Genomic DNA, 19,973 nt, shown 5'->3' with positions numbered 1-19,973 from the left:
CTTGGGGGCGCTATTTTCACATCCGGATGAAAAGTGTGCCCAAAGTAAACTGCCTGCTACTCAGGCCCAGAAGCTAGGATATGCATATCATTGATAGATTTGGATAGAAAACACTGAAGTTTCTAAAAGTGTTTGAATAATGTCTGTGAGTATAACAGAACTCATATGGCAGGCGAAAATCTGAGAAAAATCCAACCAGGAAGTGGGAAATCTGAGGTTTGTAGTTTTTCAAGTGATTGCCTATCCAATATAGTGTAAATTTGGTCAGATTGCACTTCCTAAGGCGTCCACTAGATGTCAACTGTCTTTAGAACGTTGATTCAGGCCTCTATTGTGAAAGGGGAGAGAATAAGACCAGTCACAGTAGATGGCTCAGCTGAAGGCCTTTAGTTGTTGATGCGAGCTCCGTTCCCTTTCCTTTCTAATGACAACGGAATTGTCCGGTTGGAATATTATTGAAGATGTATGGTTAACCTGTCTGGGCTAGGGGGCAGTATTGAGAATTTTGGAAAAAATATGTTCCCATTTTTAACTGCCTCCTACACCAACTCAGAAGCTAGAATATGCATATTATTGTTCAGGTTTGGATAGAAAACACTCTGAATTTTCTAAAACTGTTTGAATGGTGTCTGTGAGTATAACAGAACTCCTATGGCAGGCAAAAACCTGACAAGGTTTCAAGCAGGAAGTACCCTGTCTGACAAGGAGTCGTGCGTCTTGCATCTTTTTATTGAAAAGTAAGGATCTTAGCTGTAACGTGACAATTCCCAGGGCTCCAATAGGCTCTCAGAGCCCGCGAAAAACCTGAAGGTTTACGAGGGAGCCTCAGGTTGAAACAGATTATCGCCTTTTGTAAGTGGCTGCTCCGAGGACCTTTGAATGATGCGCGTGCATGAGTCGCTTCTGAGGAGAAATTTTATTCGGCTGTTTAGGCTCAATGCATACTCCCGGTCGGAATATTATCACTTCTCTACGACATAAATGGCATAAAAATTGGTTTTAAACAGCGGTTGACATGCTTCGAAGTACGGTAATGGAATATTTAGACATTTTTGACACGCCAATGCGCCATGCGCGAGACCGTGAAGAAGCATTCTAGAACTCACGAACAAAACGTCGCTGTTTGGATATAACGATGGATTATTTGGGACCAAACCAACATTTGTTATTGAAGTAGAAGTCCTGGCAGTGTATTCTGATGAAGAACAAGCAAGGTAAGAACATTTTTCTTATAGGAAATGTGATTTTGGTGAAGGCTAAACTTGCAGGGTGTCTAAATAGCTAGCCCTGTAACGCCGGGCTATGTACTTAGATTATTGCAAAATGTGCTTCATCCGAAAAGCTATTTTAAAATCGGACATATCGAGTGCATAGAGGAGTTCTGTATCTATAATTCTTAAAATAATTGTTATGCTTTTTGTGAACGTTTATCGTGAGTAATTTAGTAAAATCACCGGAAGTGTTCGGTGGGAATGCTAGTTCTGAACGTCACATGCTAATGTAAAAAGCTGGTTTTTGATATAAATATGAACTTGATTGAACAGACATGCATGTATTGTATAACACAATGTCCTAGGTGTGTCATCTGATGAAGATCATCAAAGGTTAGTGCTGCATTTAGCTATGGTTTGGGTTTATGTGACATGATATGCTAGCTTGAAAAATGGCTGTGTGATTATTTCTGGCTGGGTACTCTGCTGACATAATCTAATGTTTTGCTTTCGCTGTAAAGCCTTTTTGAAATCGGACAGTTTGGTTAGATAAAGGAGAGTCTTGTCTTTAAATAGCTGTAAAATAGTCATATGTTTGAGAAATTGAAGTAATAGTATTTCTAACGATTCAAAAATCGCGCCACTGGATTTCAGTGGCTGTTACGTAGGTGGGACGATTTCGTCCCACATACCCTAGAGAGGTTAAAACATCCTAAAGATTGATTACCGTAAATTCCGGACTATAAGCCGCAACTTATTTCCCACGCTTTGAACTTCGCGGCTTAAACAATGTATGGATTTTTCCCGCTTTCAAATTTTTTTTTCTCCAAAAAAAACAAACATTCTGTGACGTGCTCAGTTTTTTGGCGGCATGAAGCTTTCATTAGACCAATGAAATTGCTGAACGGGTTAAGGTCAAACAACTTTTTTTTTTACTGTGTAGATTCAATCGAGCGCTCTCAAATTTCCATCATTCTGATTACAGTAGTCATTTTGTCACCCTCATCATGGCAAAGACACGGAGAAATGCATATGATACAGCTTTCAAGTTGAAGGCGATTGATCTGGCTGTTGGAAAAGGAAATAGAGCTGCTGCACGAGAGCTTGGTCTTAATGAGTCGATGATAAGACGTTGGAAACAGCAGCGTGAGGAATTGACTCGGTGCAAAAAGACTACTAAAGCTTACTGCTAATTTTATTTTTTGTTACAAGCCGTGTTTCATTAAAGCCTATTTATTTTTGTTACAAGCCGTGTTTTGTTTAAGCCTGTGTAAAGTTCATTTGTTTCAATGTACCGGTAGGCACCGGTGGCTTATAGACATGTGCGGCTTATTTATGTTGAGAAAAAAAAAAATTATATATATATATATATTAATTCAGTGGGTGCGGCTTATATTCAGGTGCGCTTAATAGTCCGGAAATTACGGTATATACATCGTTTGACATGTTTCTACGAGCTGTAATGGAACGTTTTTGACTTTGTGCTCACGCCTTGTGCATTTGGATTAGTGAACTAAATGCGAACAAAAAGGAGGTATTTGGACACAAATATGGACTTTATCGAACAAAACAAACATTTATTGTGGAACTGGGATTCCTGGGAGTGCATTCCAATGAAGATCAAAGGTAAGTGAATATTTATAACGCTATTTCTGACTTGTTGACTCCACAACATGGCGGGTATCTGTATGGCTTGTTTTGGTGGCTGAGCGCTGTACTCAGATTATCGCATGGTGTGCTTTCGCTGTAAAGCTTTTTGAAATCTGACATAGCGGTTGCATTAAGGAGAAGTATATCTTTAATTCTATGTATAACACTTGTATCTTTCATCAACGTTTAAGATGAGTATTTCTGTAAATTGATGTGGCTCTCTGCAAAATCACCGGGGGTTTTGGAGGCAAAACATTACTGAACATAACGCGCCAATGTAAACTGAGATTTTTGGATATAAATATGAACTTTATCGAACAAAACATACATGTATTGTGAAACATGAAGTCCTATGAGTGCCATCTGATGAAGATCAAAGGTTAGTGATTAATTTTATCTATATTTCTGCTTTTTGTGACTCCTCTCTTTGGCTGTAAAATGGCTGTATGTTTTTTTGTGACTAGGCGCTGACCTAACATAATTGCATGGTATGCTTTCGCAGTAAAGCCTTTTTGAAATCGGACACTGGTTGGATTAACAAGAAGTTTATCTTTAAAACGGTGTATAATACTTGCATGTTTGAGGAATTTTAATTATGAGATTTCTGTTGTTTGAATTTGGCGCCCTGCACTTTCACTGGCTGTTGTCAAATCGATCCAGCTAACGGGATTTGAGCCATTAAGAAGTTAAGCAGGGTTCATACAGGCACTGGCAAGTCAAATTCAAGGATGCATAATCCTATCTTGTTGTTTAAGTAGAGTAATGGGCTAATCTGCATATAAAAATTATTTTATTTTTGTTTCAAACTGAAATGTGTATCCCAATGTCACACATTGGCCCCATTATTTATAGAACGATCTATAAGCAGGATAGTTAAAGTGTATGTATGTGACGGCGTAAATGTGAATGTATGATTGAATGTGGGTTAGAGCGGCGCTGTGCGTTGCGAATGCTATGTGTTGACTATAATGACAGAGTAGCCTTAGTGCATAAAAGTGTGTATTTTTATTTAAAATGTATGTAGCTATGTCATTGAGTTATTGTCTATTGATGTTTTGTATCATTCATGGTTTTTGTGGATCCCTCCAGGAAGAGGTGCTGCTGTGTTAGCCTAATAAAATACTAACCACACAAAGACACCAAACGATACACACATACGTGCACGTACACACACAAATATGAAACCTTCTCAATTGATGAAATCATTCAAGTCTATTGTACTTTTCAACCTACTCAACCTTTCTGATAATCACTATGTGGTGTATGTCCCAAATAGCACTGTATTCCCTGGTCAAAAGTGGTGCAATAAATAGGGAATAGAGTGCCATTTGGGACTCATGCCCTATGTCCTAAATCAAGAAGAGATTCTCACCGGCTGCTGCATGTTCCCTGCCGGTGGCAGAGGCACACCAGGGGTGTAGAACGGAGGTCTGACGTAGGAGTTGTTGAACCCAGCCTGGGACACAGGGACGGGAGACACCGTGAAGTTAGCCCCCTGTTGGCCCACCACGTTCTGTTGCACTGGGAACGTCTGGAACTGCTGAGGGCCTCCGGGGTTGACTGGGTCATACATGGGTGTCCCTAGTGGCCGCAGTGGGGGCTGCAGGTTGGGAGTGGCATGGTACCTGGGAGACACCTGCTGGCCGGAGGGGCAATCAAAGCGTGGGGGCATGCCCTGGGGGGGCAGAGAGGGCAGGGGGTCATAGCGCATGGGGCCAGGCTGGCCCATTGGGGTGGAGGGGTTCACTGGGCCATCAAAACGCATCGGGCCTGGCTGGTTGGGAGCGCCATCGAATCTCATGGGGCCTTGCTGGAACCTCATTAGTCCTTCGAACCTTCCAGGGCCGGGCTGCATGTGGGAGTTGTTGAAGTTCATTGGACCGTCGAAGCGGTTGGACTGCATGGGGCCGTCGAAACGCATTGGCCCAGGCCCCTGTCCGTCAAATCTACTATCATATCGCCCCGATGGCCTACCTTGCTGCGGAGGCGGCGGGCCGCCGTCAAACCTTCCCCCAATGCCTTGTGGGTCCCCTCTCATTGGAACGTGAGGCATGGAGGGGCCGTCGTATCTTCCTGGTCCGTCAAACTTCTCTGGTCCTTTATGTAGAGGGGGGCCATCGAACCTGCCGGGGCCCTGAGGGTAGGGCCCATCATACCTTGATGGGCCGTGTGAGGAGCACCCTGGTCCATCGTACCTACCGGGCCCCTGGACGCCCTCGTAACGGCCCCCAGGGTGAGGCCTGCCAGGCTGACCTATGTGACCAGGCCCATCATACCCAGACTGAGTGCCCTTGTGGGGTCCGTCGTAGCGTGGCGAAGGTGGTCCTCCTTTGGGACCACCGTCGTATCTCTGGGGCCCATCTGCGGTGTGGGGAGGGGTGTGTCCTGGAGACTCACCGTGTTTGCTGCGTACTAAGGAGAGTGCGGGCCCGCGGGGGGGTCCTCCTGGGTGGTGGGGTCTGGGTAGAGGTGGGGTGTCCAGGGGCCCTTCTTCACACGAGTGCTCGCTGTTGGGGCTCTCAAAGCGTGGGACAGGGCTCATCTCCGCCGCATCCATCTGCTGTAACGGGGACAGGCGCTCCCGCTCGTATGCTGGTGCCGGTAAAGGAACCGGGGACTTCCTAATGGGGCCGTCCAGTGCCAGGCTGACTGAGTTCTGGAGCACCGGGCCGCTGGGGGGTTTGGGGGCGATGCGTTCGTGTTTGCGAGGATCGTCGTAACGGGGGTACGGAGGTTTGACAGAGTGGTCTTCAGACAGCGGACCTCCTCCGTACCGCCTGGGAGGGGCATTGTAGCCGCTCTTAGGCTCCTCCCTCTCATCGTACGGTGGTCTGTGATTGGGCAGCCGCTCACTGAGGGGGGAGTTCCGCTCTCTTTCACCAGCTAAGAAATAAAAACAATACTAAATGAGAACAGGAACCATTTATCATCGGATAGTAATAAAACTAAGTCATAAAGCACTGCATTTACAGACATACTTCTGATTCATAATATATTCCCTTGGCTTGGGTGTCCAACCATGTGTGCGTATAACAAAACGTATCCATAAATTTGTCCCATCATTAGACATGAAACTTCACTTGCCTTTGAGTCTGTCGGTGGCAGTGGACTCCCTGGGGTCTTGTATCCTCCTGAAGCGTAGCCCTGGCAGAGACTTGAGCCTGGGGAACTCGTTCCCGTGGCTGTACTCCTGGATGATGGCTGCTGGGGTGGGCTGCTCCTCCTCTACCTCCTTCAGCCTGTCCTTAGGAAGCCTGGTGAACTTCATCCCTGAAGGAAGGGTGTTAGTCTCCCTGTTAACCTCAGTCTTGGCACCCCCAGGGCCCTCCCCGGGCCTCCCCAGCACCCCCTCTACCTCCTCCTGGCTGTCCTCTCCGTCCCAGCCCTCCCCTCCTTGCTCCTGCTGCCACAGCATCACCTGGGTCCTCCTCAGCTTGGACTTGTGTTCATAGTAGGTGAGCTCTGCGTCGGACAAGTCCGCCCCGGAGGACACTCCCCCTGTGGGTGTGGCCAGCAGGGGCTTCTTCCTGGTTGGTGGGAGGTGGTGTGGGTGGGCGTGTCCGTGGCCATCCTCACTGGAGCCCTCCCAGGAGTCACCTCCTCGCTGCTTCTCTTCCTGGTACTGGAACAGCTGCTTGATCTGGTGAGCCACGTTCAGGAAGTCATCATGGCTGATCTCTCCGTTCTCCAGATGCTTACTGGCCTACAGGGAGAAAGGGAAGAAGATTAAGTTCTCTTTTATCTAGTAGAAGAAGTTCACTTTGTCCCAATTTAATACAAATTTTGAGGTGTGCGTGCACCACACCCCTGCTAAGATTCCTCTCCAGAAATTAGCTCATGTTGGCTCTTTCAAAGGCTATCGCCTGTATGGCTCATTATCGGGCAGGTGTACCATTTTAACAATGAGCATTCTCCTGTAGCTTAATGGATGTAGTAGCATAGTGGCTTGGCTATAGATGGCTGAAGCATGGGGTTGGGTTGTCCATCTGCATTTGTTTAGGCTAACCCAATGGGCTAATCAATAACTAGATCACAAATGAAGTATCAGAATTGTGGCTTCATACCAATGCCAGCTTAGTATAATAATACTCAATACCACAGTGAAAAAAAATGTCTTAACCTCTCTTGGGTAGGGGGCAGTATTTTGAATTTTGGATGAATGAGGTGCCCAATGTAAAGTGCCTGTTGCTCAGGCCCAGAAGCTAGGATATGCATATGCATGGTAGCATTGGATAGAAAACACAAAAGTTTCCAAAACTGTTAAAATAATGTCTGCGAGTATAACAGAACTGATATGGCAGGCAAAAACCTGAGGAAAATCCATCCAGGAAGTGGGATATTTTGATGTGGGTACTTTTCTATTGAATGCCTATACAGTATCTAAATGGTTATGACCCAGATTGCAGTTCCTATGGCTTCCACTAGATGTCAGTCTTTAGTCATTGTTTCAGGCTTGTATTCTGAAAAATGAGGAAGAATGAGACCATTCTTTCAGTGGACTCTAGAATGAACCAGAGCTAGTTTGCGCATGACCGATTGCGCGCCGTTCGTTGTTTTTCCTTTCTATTGAAGACGCTATTGTCCGGCTGAAATATTATCGATTATTTAGACAATAGACAACCTGAGGATTAATTATAAACATCGTTTGACATGTTTCGACGAACTTTACCGGTACTGTTAGGATGTATTCGTCTGCATGTATTGACCGCCTTTGAGCCAGTGGATTACTGAACAAAACAGTTTTTGGGACATAAAGAGGGACTTTATCGAACAAAACTAACATTTATTGTGTAACAGGAACTCCCGTGACTGCAACCATATGAAGATCAAAGGTAAGTGATTCATTTCATCGCTATTTCTGACTTTTGTAATTCCTTTACTTGGTTGTAAAATGTTTGTATGCTTTTGTAAGCGGGGCGCTGTCCTCAGATAATCGCATGGTATGCCTTCAACGTAAAGCCTTTTTGAAATCTGACACAGCGGCTGGATTAACAAGAAGTTCATCTTTAAGCTGATGTATAACACTTGTATTTTTATGAATGTTTAATTTGACGATTTCTGTATTTTGAATTTGGCGCTCTGCAATGTCACTGGATGTTGGGCAGGTGGGACGGTAATTTTTAAAGTCAAATATACAGCACGGTTACTGTATAAAACACGCGGTCAACTCTCCACCTGGAGAGCTAGGTCACTGGGTGTGCAGGCTTTTTTATACAGCACTGCTTAAAACACACCCGAGTCAGCTTAACAAGGTCCTGTGGAGCAGTTGATTTGTATAATCTGGAATGAGAGTAGGGCTGGAACAAAAGTCTACACCAGGGTTTCCATTAGGAAATGTTACCCTGGCTAACATGACCGGAAAGATTTCAATATACCGGCCATGAGAGAAATGTACCGGACACATCTGCATTGGGTGTGTCACTCAGAGCATCCACCCACGCTGCTCAGAATGACACAAAAATCACACTTCAGGTAATTCATCTTAACAAAAAACATGCCAAACTGCAATTCGCAGGAAAAAGGGAAAACACCATTATAAAACAGCGCACCTGATGCGGTGAACACCCTATTTCTAAATTTGAGGCTAATCTAAAGATGCAACAACTAGGATGAAGGGTTGCTAATATGACTAGGATTATGCATTTGGCTTCTGGACAACCAATGAAACACGAATGAAACGTCATGAGGAAGTGTCATTAGACAGCACGCATGGCAAAACGCCTAGCTGATTTGAGTTGCGGCTGTCAGTGAAAAGCATCTAAAATGTGTGAATATAATGCGTCTTAAAAATAATTTCAAACGTTGAAAAGGAAAGGGGGTTGTGGAAAAGATAGCCTATAGGCGTCTCTCCAGAAGGCATCCACTCAGCTGTCTCCCGACAATTCTTGTGGGTTCATTGTTTCATGTGAATTGTTTGCTCTTTGAGCGTTTAAAAAAAACTAAAAACATTTGTCACCGGTAGTAAATGTACCGGAACTGTTAATCCCCGTCATACATACTTTTTTTTCACTTAATAAATTAGGCCTACAGTCATTTACCGTTCTCAGTCTCAGAGTGGAAACATAGGTTGTGAACTCTGCAAACATCTACACTTGAGAAACAAGTTTTGATTTATTTCATAATACATTTACGAGTTGTAAATTTTTTCATTGTCTTGTTTGGAGTGCTCCATGTGAGCAATGAGCATAGGTTTCTCTGTCTTGTTAATGTTGAGGGAGCACGCTCGCCTGAGCAAGCAAAGAAGTAGCCTAGCTGGCCTGCTGCGCGCAATTCTAGGTTAGTGCCCATATGGGATGTTTGATTTCTGATCGTCATGTTCACCACTAATAAGCTTCTCAGCCATTTTTTCTTCACTTCACACAGTAAGTCAACAAAATCTTTTTTTTCTCTTCTTTTTGAAAATCTTTTTTTAACAGCCATTGCGAATGATGGCCTAATAGTTCCTCACAGTAGGTCTATTTGAAAAATCTTTCCAAAAATCTCCTCCTCGATAACCACCAAGTCCCTGTGTGAAAGAGTAAAATATAATCTAATGATCACATACATCCAATGGAAACGTCATAAAATACATTTTTCCCTTGCTCAAAAACAGATGTCTGTCCAGTGCTCAATGGCATGGGAAACTCTGGGACCAGAATAAGGCTAGTTAATAAATGTTGCAAGGGACAGCTACAGGACAGGACAGATCCAGTTGACACAATGTTGCACTTCACTAGCGATAAGTCAAGACAGATAGAAAATGAATCAAACAGACTGATTAGAGAGATAAATGTGATTGAAAGAAGTGGAATTTTCCTCTGTATATTTTCTGTATTATTTATTTGACGGCTTTATGTAGGCTACTTTTACTTAGTTGACAATGGAAGTTATAGGCCAACGGCTGCATTAGCCATCTGAGTTCCATGCGCTCATTTAGGCCATTCAGATGCCAATAATCATGGTATATCAGTGTGTCCATATGGCAAAGGCTGGTGCTCTTGCATTAGTAGAATTTTAACAAAGATTTATGATTAACCATTGACAATAATTTTGAGAAACAAAAATGTTATTGAAATGAAACTGTTCAATGGAAATCATAACTGACACGCAGATCGGTAGAAATGGTAAGATAATTTGTTTGCTTCCCCAAACTTGAAACTCAAGAACGGCATATAAAGTCTTTCTAAAATATTTGCCTGCACCTTTCTATGGTTGGATTTTCAAGCACGGTAAGACATACCTCATAATATATAGTAAAATGTGTTTTCAAAATGCATACTGCCTCCAGCTCGCATTGTAAAGTGGTGGGTAACCTGCCTACCATTGTTTTTTCTCCCGGCCAATTAATCAGAACCCATTTCTTTATGGGCAAAAGCAAGCAATTACCAGCTAACGGAAACCCTTTTCTATACACCCAGTAGCTCTCTTGGAGGTAATATGCTATAAGGGGGCAAATTACAGGCAGTTCAATGCGGCCGGTGAGCCATTTTAAAAATGAACATGTCTTTTTATTTCAATTGCGTTTTCTGGCCTAAAATGTACTTCTTCCATGCTATACAAAAACTCAGATGGTCCTGTAGCCTTGCAGCTGCTGGTATTAGGCGTACATTCAGACAGTCACTCAGTGCTTACGCTCTCAATTCGAATCTACGTTCACTGTCCATGCAGTCCAATTTAAACTGAGCCATGTTGGTTTAAAAAGCTGACTCTTCCAAATGAAAAATTGATCACATTGACATGAAAAATTGGTGCGTCAAAAGAGAACAGTGGAATCAAAAATACTTTTCCACTTATGTGGGAAAGCAAGCAGTCTGATATGCCAAGAAAGTATAGCAGTTTTGAAGGAATACAACCTCAGTAAAAAAAAAACATTGCCAGCATGCTAATAACTACGCTAGCAATCTGTCCTCCAAGGAAAAGGCAAGCTAGGCCTCTGAACGTGCAAGCCCAACAAAATATTTTTTACCAAACTGTCCTCTACTCAAGAATTGGTAAATAAGGCAAGTTACATAGTGGCACATAAAATTGCAACGCAAAGAAAGCCTTTCACCGAAGAGGAGTTTGTGAGACTATGGTGGAGACTGCAAACATACTTTGTCCGGATAGTGGAGAAAATGTGCTTATCACACCGATCCATCACCGGCGTGCGTGGAGACTGCAAACATTGTTTTTCTATCCCACTGGATGAGAGAACTGACAGACACCGCTGAACTTTACATTTTTGTCAGAGGAATGAATGATAACTTTGAAATAACAGAGGAACTTCTTGCAATGGAGTTGATGATTGGACAACCCAGAGGCTCGGACATACACAACAGTGTCTGCCTGCTTGAAAAAAATGTTTCTACCGTGGAGCAAACTGACAAAAGTCACAACAGATGGCTCCCTAAATCTAAAAAGACTACAAGACAAAGTATGTGAGAACTACAGCACTATCCAGTGGTGCACTTGGACACTGGCCTTGCCCCCATTCATTTGACATAGAACACTTACAATGGCTCAGATTGTACATCATTTGGCTGGGATTATTTGAGAACTGTTCAGTAAATCGGATTTCATCTAGCTCCATTCATATCATGAAGCCAAATATTTTAGATATATGCCCATGTTATTTTTTAGAGTGGAGGTGAAGTGAGAATTGTTCCATAATATGCTGTCAAACAGGCTATTCAATAGGAACTGAAATTATTTACTTTTTGCTCTTATTTGTGTCATTCAGATTGTACTTTAGTAATGGAGATGTTTTTTTTGTTGTTGTTTTTAAACAGTGCTGTATCTGTCATATATGCCTATTAATACACATCTCCAGTCAAACCTTTTAACACAAAAGTTTGCACTTTGTGGCTTTGAGTCTGATTGTACTTTATAAGGGTAGAATGGTTCTGCAATCTTAGCAGCATATGTACACCTACAGTACACTAGTAGCTGTGTCAAGGTGAACAAAGGCTTCAAATGTTTTGTCAAGTATGTGACCGTTCACGTGGTTTGAAAAGCTCAATGTGGCCCTTGAGCCAAAAAGTTTGGCCAACTCTGTGCTATAACATACATTAGCCTACAACCAAAAAGTATAATAAAATAATTCCCTCATTCAGGTATCAAATGGCTATACTTCAAAGCAAGGTAGTTAAGCGGGAGGGTTCTAGACAGACTTTTTTCCAGTGCCAAGTAAGACATGAAAGTTGTCCCTTTCATCTAACAGGTTAAGGGAATGCTGGATATTTTGATGTGCAACATGTCAAAATGGGATCCAGAACAATTAGATATTTTGGGCTCTTTAGAAATGATTTTGCTTGCATGCGTTTTGGACAAAAGAAATACTAAAATCACCAGGGATTCAGCTAAAAATACATTTTATTTAGGAGATATGTATTCCCACAAAAAAAATGTAATCAAGGTATGAAATTGTTATTTTACAATACAATCTATTTTGGGGCTTAGTTGTAGTCAATTGGCAGTGTACAAATGATTCAAATTATTTTCAGTTAGTTTCGACAAAAATCGTCCAGCGCCTGAATCTAGTTCCCTGGCCGAGGCTATGGCTGTAGGGCCCATGCTACATGATTTACCAACTGAGGAAGTGGGAACTCAAAACACATTATCTAAATTGCTAACTCTAAATTGGATAGTATTGCTAGATGGCAATGAAATTGATCTAACAGTAAATGTAATCCTACAAAAACGTTCCATTGGTAGGCCTATATAGGCTACTTGATGTAGGCCTATTCAACGCAAATGGCTCGCTCCGTATCATCAACTACACTGTAAAGTGGTGTTATTTCCTTTATTGACAGTTAAGAAATAATTATTATTCACATTAAGCTGAGACTCCTTTTGAAAACAGCAACAGTAGTTTGTTTTAGAAACGGTCATACTCGCAATTACATTTCAAAATGTCGCTCAACTGTCATGTCAGTATGCTGTCGCTTATCAGAATGCATATCTCCCTTCACATCATGTGCAAAGGGGGGAGCGGGGGTGAGAGCCAGCAGCGAAACAGGGACAGGGCAGATACTTTCATTGCAGGAAGCAGGTTAATGAACATTGCTGTCGACCAAATAATGGTTTTCGAACCTAAAAAATAAAAAAATCTTGAAAGTGCGCCTCAAGTATTATTTTAAAAAATTACAAAATTTGCCACTGTTGAAACAATTAAGCAGCAGCACAATATAGAAACACTAATCATCTCCATCACATTTTTTAAGACCTTTGAAAATGGAATCTAAGACATTTAAGACTTCATTTAAGGACCGAAGCACACCCTGATAAATATTCAATGAACTTATTCCCGACACAAAACATGAGGGTGGGAAAAGGCTGAGGGGATGTTCTTACAATCTGATTAAATTGTATGTGTATAACATAATTCTTTCCATTTTTGCATCCAAAATGGCTCCCTATTGCCTATACAGTGAACTACTTTTGACCAGAGCCCTATACAGGTAATAGGGTACCATTTAAGAAGCACCTGTGTTGAGGCATACCTTTTGAGCAATTCTACCTTGTATACTTTACAATTAAATGCAGCATCTATTACCTACTCAAATTGTGGGGAGGAAAAGCTGAGGAGATAGGCCCATGTTTTTTTGTGGGCGTACCTTTTTGAGCAGGTCTCTCTTGCTGGCAGAGTGAAGCACCTCTGGGATCTGCAGGTTTGCATCGACACTAAGGCGATGCTGTTTAGGGGTGGTAGGTCTCTTGCTGCTGGAGTATGACGGCCGTCTCTGTGGAGGACCTGCCCCCTTCCCATGAGCCTCCTCTGACGACAACTTCAGACTGATGAAGGAATTAGTTAATTTATTTGCCAACTTTCAAATACATGTGGGCAGTTTCCCGACCACAGAGATTCTCCATTGACCACGCTTTTTAGTCCAGGACTAGGCCCAATCTGTCTGAGAAACCACCCCTTAGTTGCCAGTCTTGTGAGTACGAAAATAGACAGATATGCAGACACGTAAGAGCAGTGGTTAGGAGTGAGAACACACCTTGTCCCAGATTATACAGGTACACACCCTAACTAACACCACCAGATAACGAGCAGACTATATGTGTCTGAGGTTCAGAGGCAGATACAATGCCGTGAAAAAGTATTCGCCCCCTTTATTATTCTCTATTTTTGCATATTTTTGATACCGAATGTTAGACCTTTAACCAAAACCTAGGTCTACGTGAAAATTGTTAATAAGCAACAAATTAGAAGTTTTGGAATGGCCTAGTCAAAGTCCAGACCTAATCCCAATTGAGATGTTGCAGGACTTGAAACGAGCAGTTCATACTTAAACTAACAAATGTCGCTGAGTTAAAGCAATTCTGCATGCAAGAGTGGGCCACAATTCCTCCACAGTGATGTGAGAGACTGATCAACAACTACAGAAGCATTTGGTTGCAGTCATTGCAGCTAAAGGTGGCACACCCAGTTATTGAGAGTAAGGGGCCAATTACTTTTTCACACAGGGGAATTGGATGTTGCATAACTTTATTGATTAAATAAGTACGCAATTGTGTTATTTGTTCACCTGGGTCCCCTTTAGCTAAAATGACATTTTGGTTGAAGATATCAAAAGTATCAAAAATAAAAAATAAAGATAATATCAAAATCTAAAGTAGAAAAAATTAGAAAGGGGGCAAATACTTTTTCAAGGCACAAAATACCATTAGGCGAAGAGAACAATACACTGACATGGCGCAACAAACTAGTAAACAGCAGACTGAGAACATACCAATATCAAGACTTCGGGACATTCCTAATAACACCCTATTCCCTACATAGTGCACTACTTTTGACCAGAGCCCCATGGGCCATTTGGGAGACAGACAGTTCACAGGATATATCAGTCTACTCACTGTTTGTTCTCTTCCCAGCCACTCCTCCAGCGCTTGGCATTCTCCTTGGTCTCCTTGCCCTCTGAGGTAGTGCGGGGGGAGGAATGCGTGTCCCTGGCCTCCACCGGCCTCTCCTCAGCCGGCCTCTTGGTTCTCCTGGGCTCAGACGAGCTCTTCTTGGGGGTTACCCTCTCCTCTCTGGTGGTCCCGTGCTGGGGGAAGTCCTCGTGGTGAGAGGAGTGCTTGCCTCCTGACTGCCTTCCTCCTTTCCCAGGTTTGTGTAAAGGAGGAGAGGGGGAGATGCTCCTGGCTCTCCTCTTGGGGGACCTCCTCTCAGTCTTCCTCTTAGGTGAGTGCAGATGCAGCGAGGGGGAACGGGAGCGTTTCCTGGCGTTGGTCCTGGCATTCCCTCTGATCTGGTTCTCCGGTTTCTCTACAGGCTCCGGTTTCTCACGCTCCGGTTTGCTGACTGAGCCGTTGGCCATCTTCCCCCTGCCTGATGCCTTCATCACTGCCTCATCCATCTCTTTGTCCTTATCAGTGCATTTCTTCTTCTCTTTCACCTCTTCTTTCGGGTCAGCCTTGTCATGGAGATGTTTCCTCAGCCTGGGGTCTTTCTTGCCCGGGGCGTCCGCTGTCGTCTTCACGTTCTCAGCCTCATAGTGCTTGCTCTTCCCAAGCACCCCTTTAGCCATGGGAGAGAGGGACTTGGACTTGGTTTTCACTTCTAGAAGTTCTTTCTTGGGGGGCCGTGTCCTCTCGGGCCTGCCGGGTCGCTCTGGCAGCTGTTTCTCTGGTGTGTGTGCTGGTCCTCCCATAACATGGCCTTCTTTCTTATGGCTGGTTGATTCTTTGGCCTGGGGGGCCCCTGGGCCGGCCCGGTTGAGGCGGGGGTCCCTGGTGGGGGGTTTGGGGTCGGAGACAGGGGGGATACAGGGTTTGATGACAGAGGGAGGCAGGGTGGCCTTTGGCACTATTGCTGGAGTTGACAGCACCACGTTAGCAGCCTGAAATGTAAAAGAGGGGCAGGACTGAGAACATCTTGTGTTTAGTAAACGAGACAGTGCACCAGAAGACATGAAGAAAATATAACACCCGTTTACCTACCTGTTTAAAATTGTATTATTAATAGATTTGAAATGTTTAAGTTACAAAACACCAACACTTCTGAAAGTGTCTACACTCACCCTGCTCCCTGTGGACCAAACCATTTTTTTTTTTTACATTTAAATTAGATTTTCAAAAGGGGGAAATGGGTACAATAGTGAGTCTCACCAGTTGTGCTTTGGTCTGCTCCAGCTCAAGCTCAATCTTCTTCTGCTGTAGCTCCAGTAGCTGTTTCTGCTTGGCCAGCAGCTGCTGCCTTATCACCTGCTCCTGGGTGATGCTCTTCTCACTGACGCTGGGGACCACTGCAGGCTGGGGAGCAGGGGCTGGGGCGCGGACTAGAGGTGCGGGGGACAGGGCCCTAGGGGAGGTCACCTCCTCAGGCTGGAGCGGGGAGAAAACATTCAGGGATGGGAAGGACTCAGGTCGACAGATAGCGGAGTGTGTGTGTGTGTGTAGAAATGTCCAGTGTTGCAAAGGGTCAGGATGTCTTTTACTTTATGGATCATATTGTCACGAAGGTTGTGCAATAAAAAGCAAAACTTGAATAACTTTGCCGCAGTTTCTACTTTCCTCTATCCACAGATGCTTTCAGAACAGCAGAACCTCCTCTCGGACACATACAGATATACAGACAGTTTACTCACATGTTTTAAAAACTTAGGGTTGACATGAATGCTGGCGTTCACAGTAGGGGGCAGTGCTTTGATGGGCCAGGCCGGGTCGTGAGAGTTGACTCGCACGTCCAGAGCGTAGAGTTTCTTCAGCGGGAAGATCTCATCCCAGGTGGAACGTAATTTGAACAGACTTTTCCTAGTGTTCTCATCCACCTACAAAACAGAGGACACAGCTTGGACCACAGCTCAACTCAAAGACCTGCAGCACAGTACACAGCACTTCACAAATGAACACATTCTACCTTCAAAGGCCTATAGTTTACCAGTACATTGAATTCAGGCAAGATCAAGAAGGCACGTGGAAAATGTGTCTAATTACACTAACGAAGGTGCTTTGTATTAACCGTTATTAAACAGTGTGAAATATTACACATTCTGTATACCACACTGCATTTTAATGCAAAGACAATTAATGACTTGGATATTTTCCAATCAAGCACTTCCCCAAATCAAAAGGGGAACCACACAAACACCATTTTATTTGTGAAAATGCATTATACAAGGCACGAGATAGAAGAGACTAGACATTAAAAGCAAGCAGTACAGTGGTCAGCTAATTTTATAAAAAGGTGCTTATTAATCTTCAAGAATGCACAAAAATATAAAGTAGTATATACCTTTTCAAAAACACATATAAATGAAGTGACTAGGTTTTTAGCAAACACTGCAAGGTATTCGCCTCCAACATTCTTCACTATGGAATCCACTAAGTACAAAACTGGAAGCTTCTCGGCAGCTGGAGCCTAGGGTAATAGAAAACTCAACAAGTTTAGAAAACAACAGGGGTTAATACCAACATTTCAGATAAAAAAAAGGCATCACATTCCTTATGTATTAGTTAAGCAAAAAGTTAACACGTAAGAAGTGTTTGGGCTAGGGAAAAAAATCCTTGTCAGTCTTGGGTAATAATTGTACAAGTAAAAAAAAAAGTAAAAATCAATTGATTGTCTGTGGCATGATAGATCAGAAAAGAAAATGTATTGTAGGGAAAAAAAAGAGTTGCAAAACAATTGTCATGTAGGGGGGGAAACTGATACAAAAATCTGTCTATTTTCACATGAACTGTTGTGCAAGGCACTGCTTACAGGAACAAGTTTTTTTTTTTCTCCAAAAAGGAAAATACCAGTCCAAAAAAATAAATGCACTAAACCCAAATAGTGAGGTGTCTTCATTCTGGATCAAAACATTGAATGTCCATAAAAAGTACTTTGTTCAACTATTACTTGTGTCTTGTATTGGGAGCAGGAAAAAAATAAAAATATTGTCCATCCAGAAGAAATGGTTAAAGTTTTCCTTTTTCTTTTTTATTACCTCCAAAGAGTGTCTCTGGCAGAGACATCACTCCATGTACCGTTCCCGTTTTATTGAATGAAGTCAGTTATGACATCCCACTGAGGGGCAGTCCATTTGAAGAAGTATTATCTCCCTTTTAGAACAAAAATAGGATGTAACATACTAAGAGGAAGTCGACAAGAATAGAGCAGGATTTTTTTTTTTGGGGGGGGGGGGGTTTCATTTAAAATGTGCAATTGCAAGATAAGTCTTGAACAATGTGCCATGAAAAGCAAATTACTAGGACTTTACTTGATAAATGGTCATGAGTAAACATGACAATTTCAGTTGTAAACCCAATTCACATGTCAATAAAACACAAAATAACTCAAACTATACAAATATACTGCATTTAAGCCAATAGACATTCCCATATAAATGGTGAACGCCTTGGTTCTGATAAGTGACAATGATCATTACATTGATCAAAAACGGAGTTTAACACCAATCAGGCAATCACCAGAGATCTGATTCTGTACCAATAAATTACACTGGGAAATAAAAAAGACAAAAAGTATATTTCATATTTTTTATTATCACATTTTACCATTCATTGACATTTCAAAATTCAAATAGATAAGATCAAAAGCAGCTGATAAGTCAAATTGAAAGAGACCAGTTTATTTTCACAAGAAAACTATTGACACTATTCTATATTTCAACAGCTACATATTCGGTCTGCATCTGTGTGTACCTATTATTTGTTTTGTTATTATTACTTCAGCTAGCTAGATACTTTTGTCGAACAATAACTAACCAGCAGTAACGTTAGGCCTGTAGGCCACCTGAAGTTACAAACAAATGACCTTTCCTGCTACTGGATCAGCCGATCGACCCGTGCAACGGCAGTGATTACAATAGTTGCTCAGCGAAACTCCATTCTTTGGTAAGTAGCGGACTTTTTTGACATTATTAAGCCTGAAAATCTGCTTCATGGCCTTAAAGGAGAATCCCCATATTCAACGTCTCCTGTAAACCCAGATTCTGGTTCAAGTCATTTATGTAGAAAGTGAAACGAGGCCTAAAAGTATGCAATAACTATTTTTGCATTGTTTGGTAGGCCTGTGTGTACTGGTTTAAATTTGGCAATTGATGTGGCCAAACCACGTGTGTAAACCTGTCAAACTTGTGGAATGCTTTGCACTGGCATGCTAGCGTTAGCTAACTGAAATAGCCAACATTAAGTTTCCTCCGTCATGTCGCCATATTTGATTCGGTTTCGGTACCGTTAACGTCTTTCCAAATAACGTCAAGTTCTGAAATGTGAAAAATATCCCACAGCTTAACGTCTTTATACAAGATCTGACAAATAATGTTGGCTTCCTATCGTTACCCTGATCTGGCGACTGAATTTCTGAATTATTTCCTAGCAAACGACAATCGGCTTTCCGAAACGGCATGTTAACGTTAGCTAGCTAGCTCAGGGGATAACATTAGCTAGCCGTAGATAGTTACATTACCTTTCTAAATGTAATCAGCATGAAATTAATTGCTATAACGTTAATATTTTGTTGAAACGAAACTGGTACTGTTGACAAGAAACGATAGCCAACGTTATGTCGCTACAACAAGAACAGCGATTTAACAGTGTTGCCGCCATGATGTTGCCATGGGCAGCTGTTTCAAGGCTACTGTTAGCTTACACATAGCTTTCTTCATCGAAGTTAATAGCTGAAATTGAAAATTCTATATTCATAAAAACCTTGGTGATTTGTGCTTCAATTATTGCGACGATATCCTTGGCGAAGTGCAGATTCTCCTCTGCCAGAATGGTCAGCATGTTGATGTGAGGTTTACTGTTGAATGTCAAATCTTCGAGGGAGGACTGATACTCTCGGCAGGCATCTTCCCTCGCCGCGTCGTCCATCTTTGCGATGTCTGATCGATCAAATACTAAACCAATCTTATCAGAAACATAACCATTTATTACGAGGCAGTCCATAAACACATTTGACTTTATATTTATTTTCCAACTCGTTACGAATTATTTTGTATTCCCTTTACATCTGTAATCGACGTTTCCACTCTTCTTTTTTATGTCAGAAGATGGCGGCTGCAACGCGATCAACTAAACGCGTCATACAAAATATTTTTTATACAGCCTCAGTTGGTGTCCTCCTATTGGATAGTTTGAGTTGCGTGCGCGTGAACTTTTTGCGAACGACTCATTCATTCAACCTAATTGGTCAAAATGTTA

General features: G+C 42.5%; 1 protein-coding gene across 2 annotated transcripts in view; it reads right to left on the bottom strand.

The window, feature by feature from the left end:
- pcf11 (PCF11 cleavage and polyadenylation factor subunit) overlaps window positions 1-19,878 on the bottom strand; it is a 31,658-nt gene extending 11,780 nt beyond the window's left edge. Inside the window, exons 1-8 of one of the 2 annotated variants that reach the window (XM_029701750.1) lie at window positions 19,479-19,878; window positions 17,062-17,187; window positions 16,415-16,597; window positions 15,936-16,151; window positions 14,682-15,691; window positions 13,436-13,613; window positions 5,946-6,564; window positions 4,234-5,744 (exon numbers count right to left, since the gene is read on the bottom strand). In XM_029701750.1, the coding sequence (XP_029557610.1) occupies window positions 4,234-5,744; window positions 5,946-6,564; window positions 13,436-13,613; window positions 14,682-15,691; window positions 15,936-16,151; window positions 16,415-16,597; window positions 17,062-17,187; window positions 19,479-19,718 (4,083 nt within the window). In that variant the 5' untranslated portion in view covers window positions 19,719-19,878. The remainder of the gene's footprint in view (window positions 1-4,233; window positions 5,745-5,945; window positions 6,565-13,435; window positions 13,614-14,681; window positions 15,692-15,935; window positions 16,152-16,414; window positions 16,598-17,061; window positions 17,188-19,478) is intronic. The other variant, XM_029701751.1, reaches the window with a different exon arrangement.
- Between the last annotated feature and the right edge of the window lie 95 nt (window positions 19,879-19,973).

This window comes from Salmo trutta, chromosome 19 (genome assembly GCF_901001165.1).
Source record: "Salmo trutta chromosome 19, fSalTru1.1, whole genome shotgun sequence".
Classification (NCBI taxonomy): domain Eukaryota; kingdom Metazoa; phylum Chordata; class Actinopteri; order Salmoniformes; family Salmonidae; genus Salmo; species Salmo trutta.
Note: the sequence above shows the minus strand (reverse complement) of the source record. Positions and strands in the feature narration are given on the sequence as shown.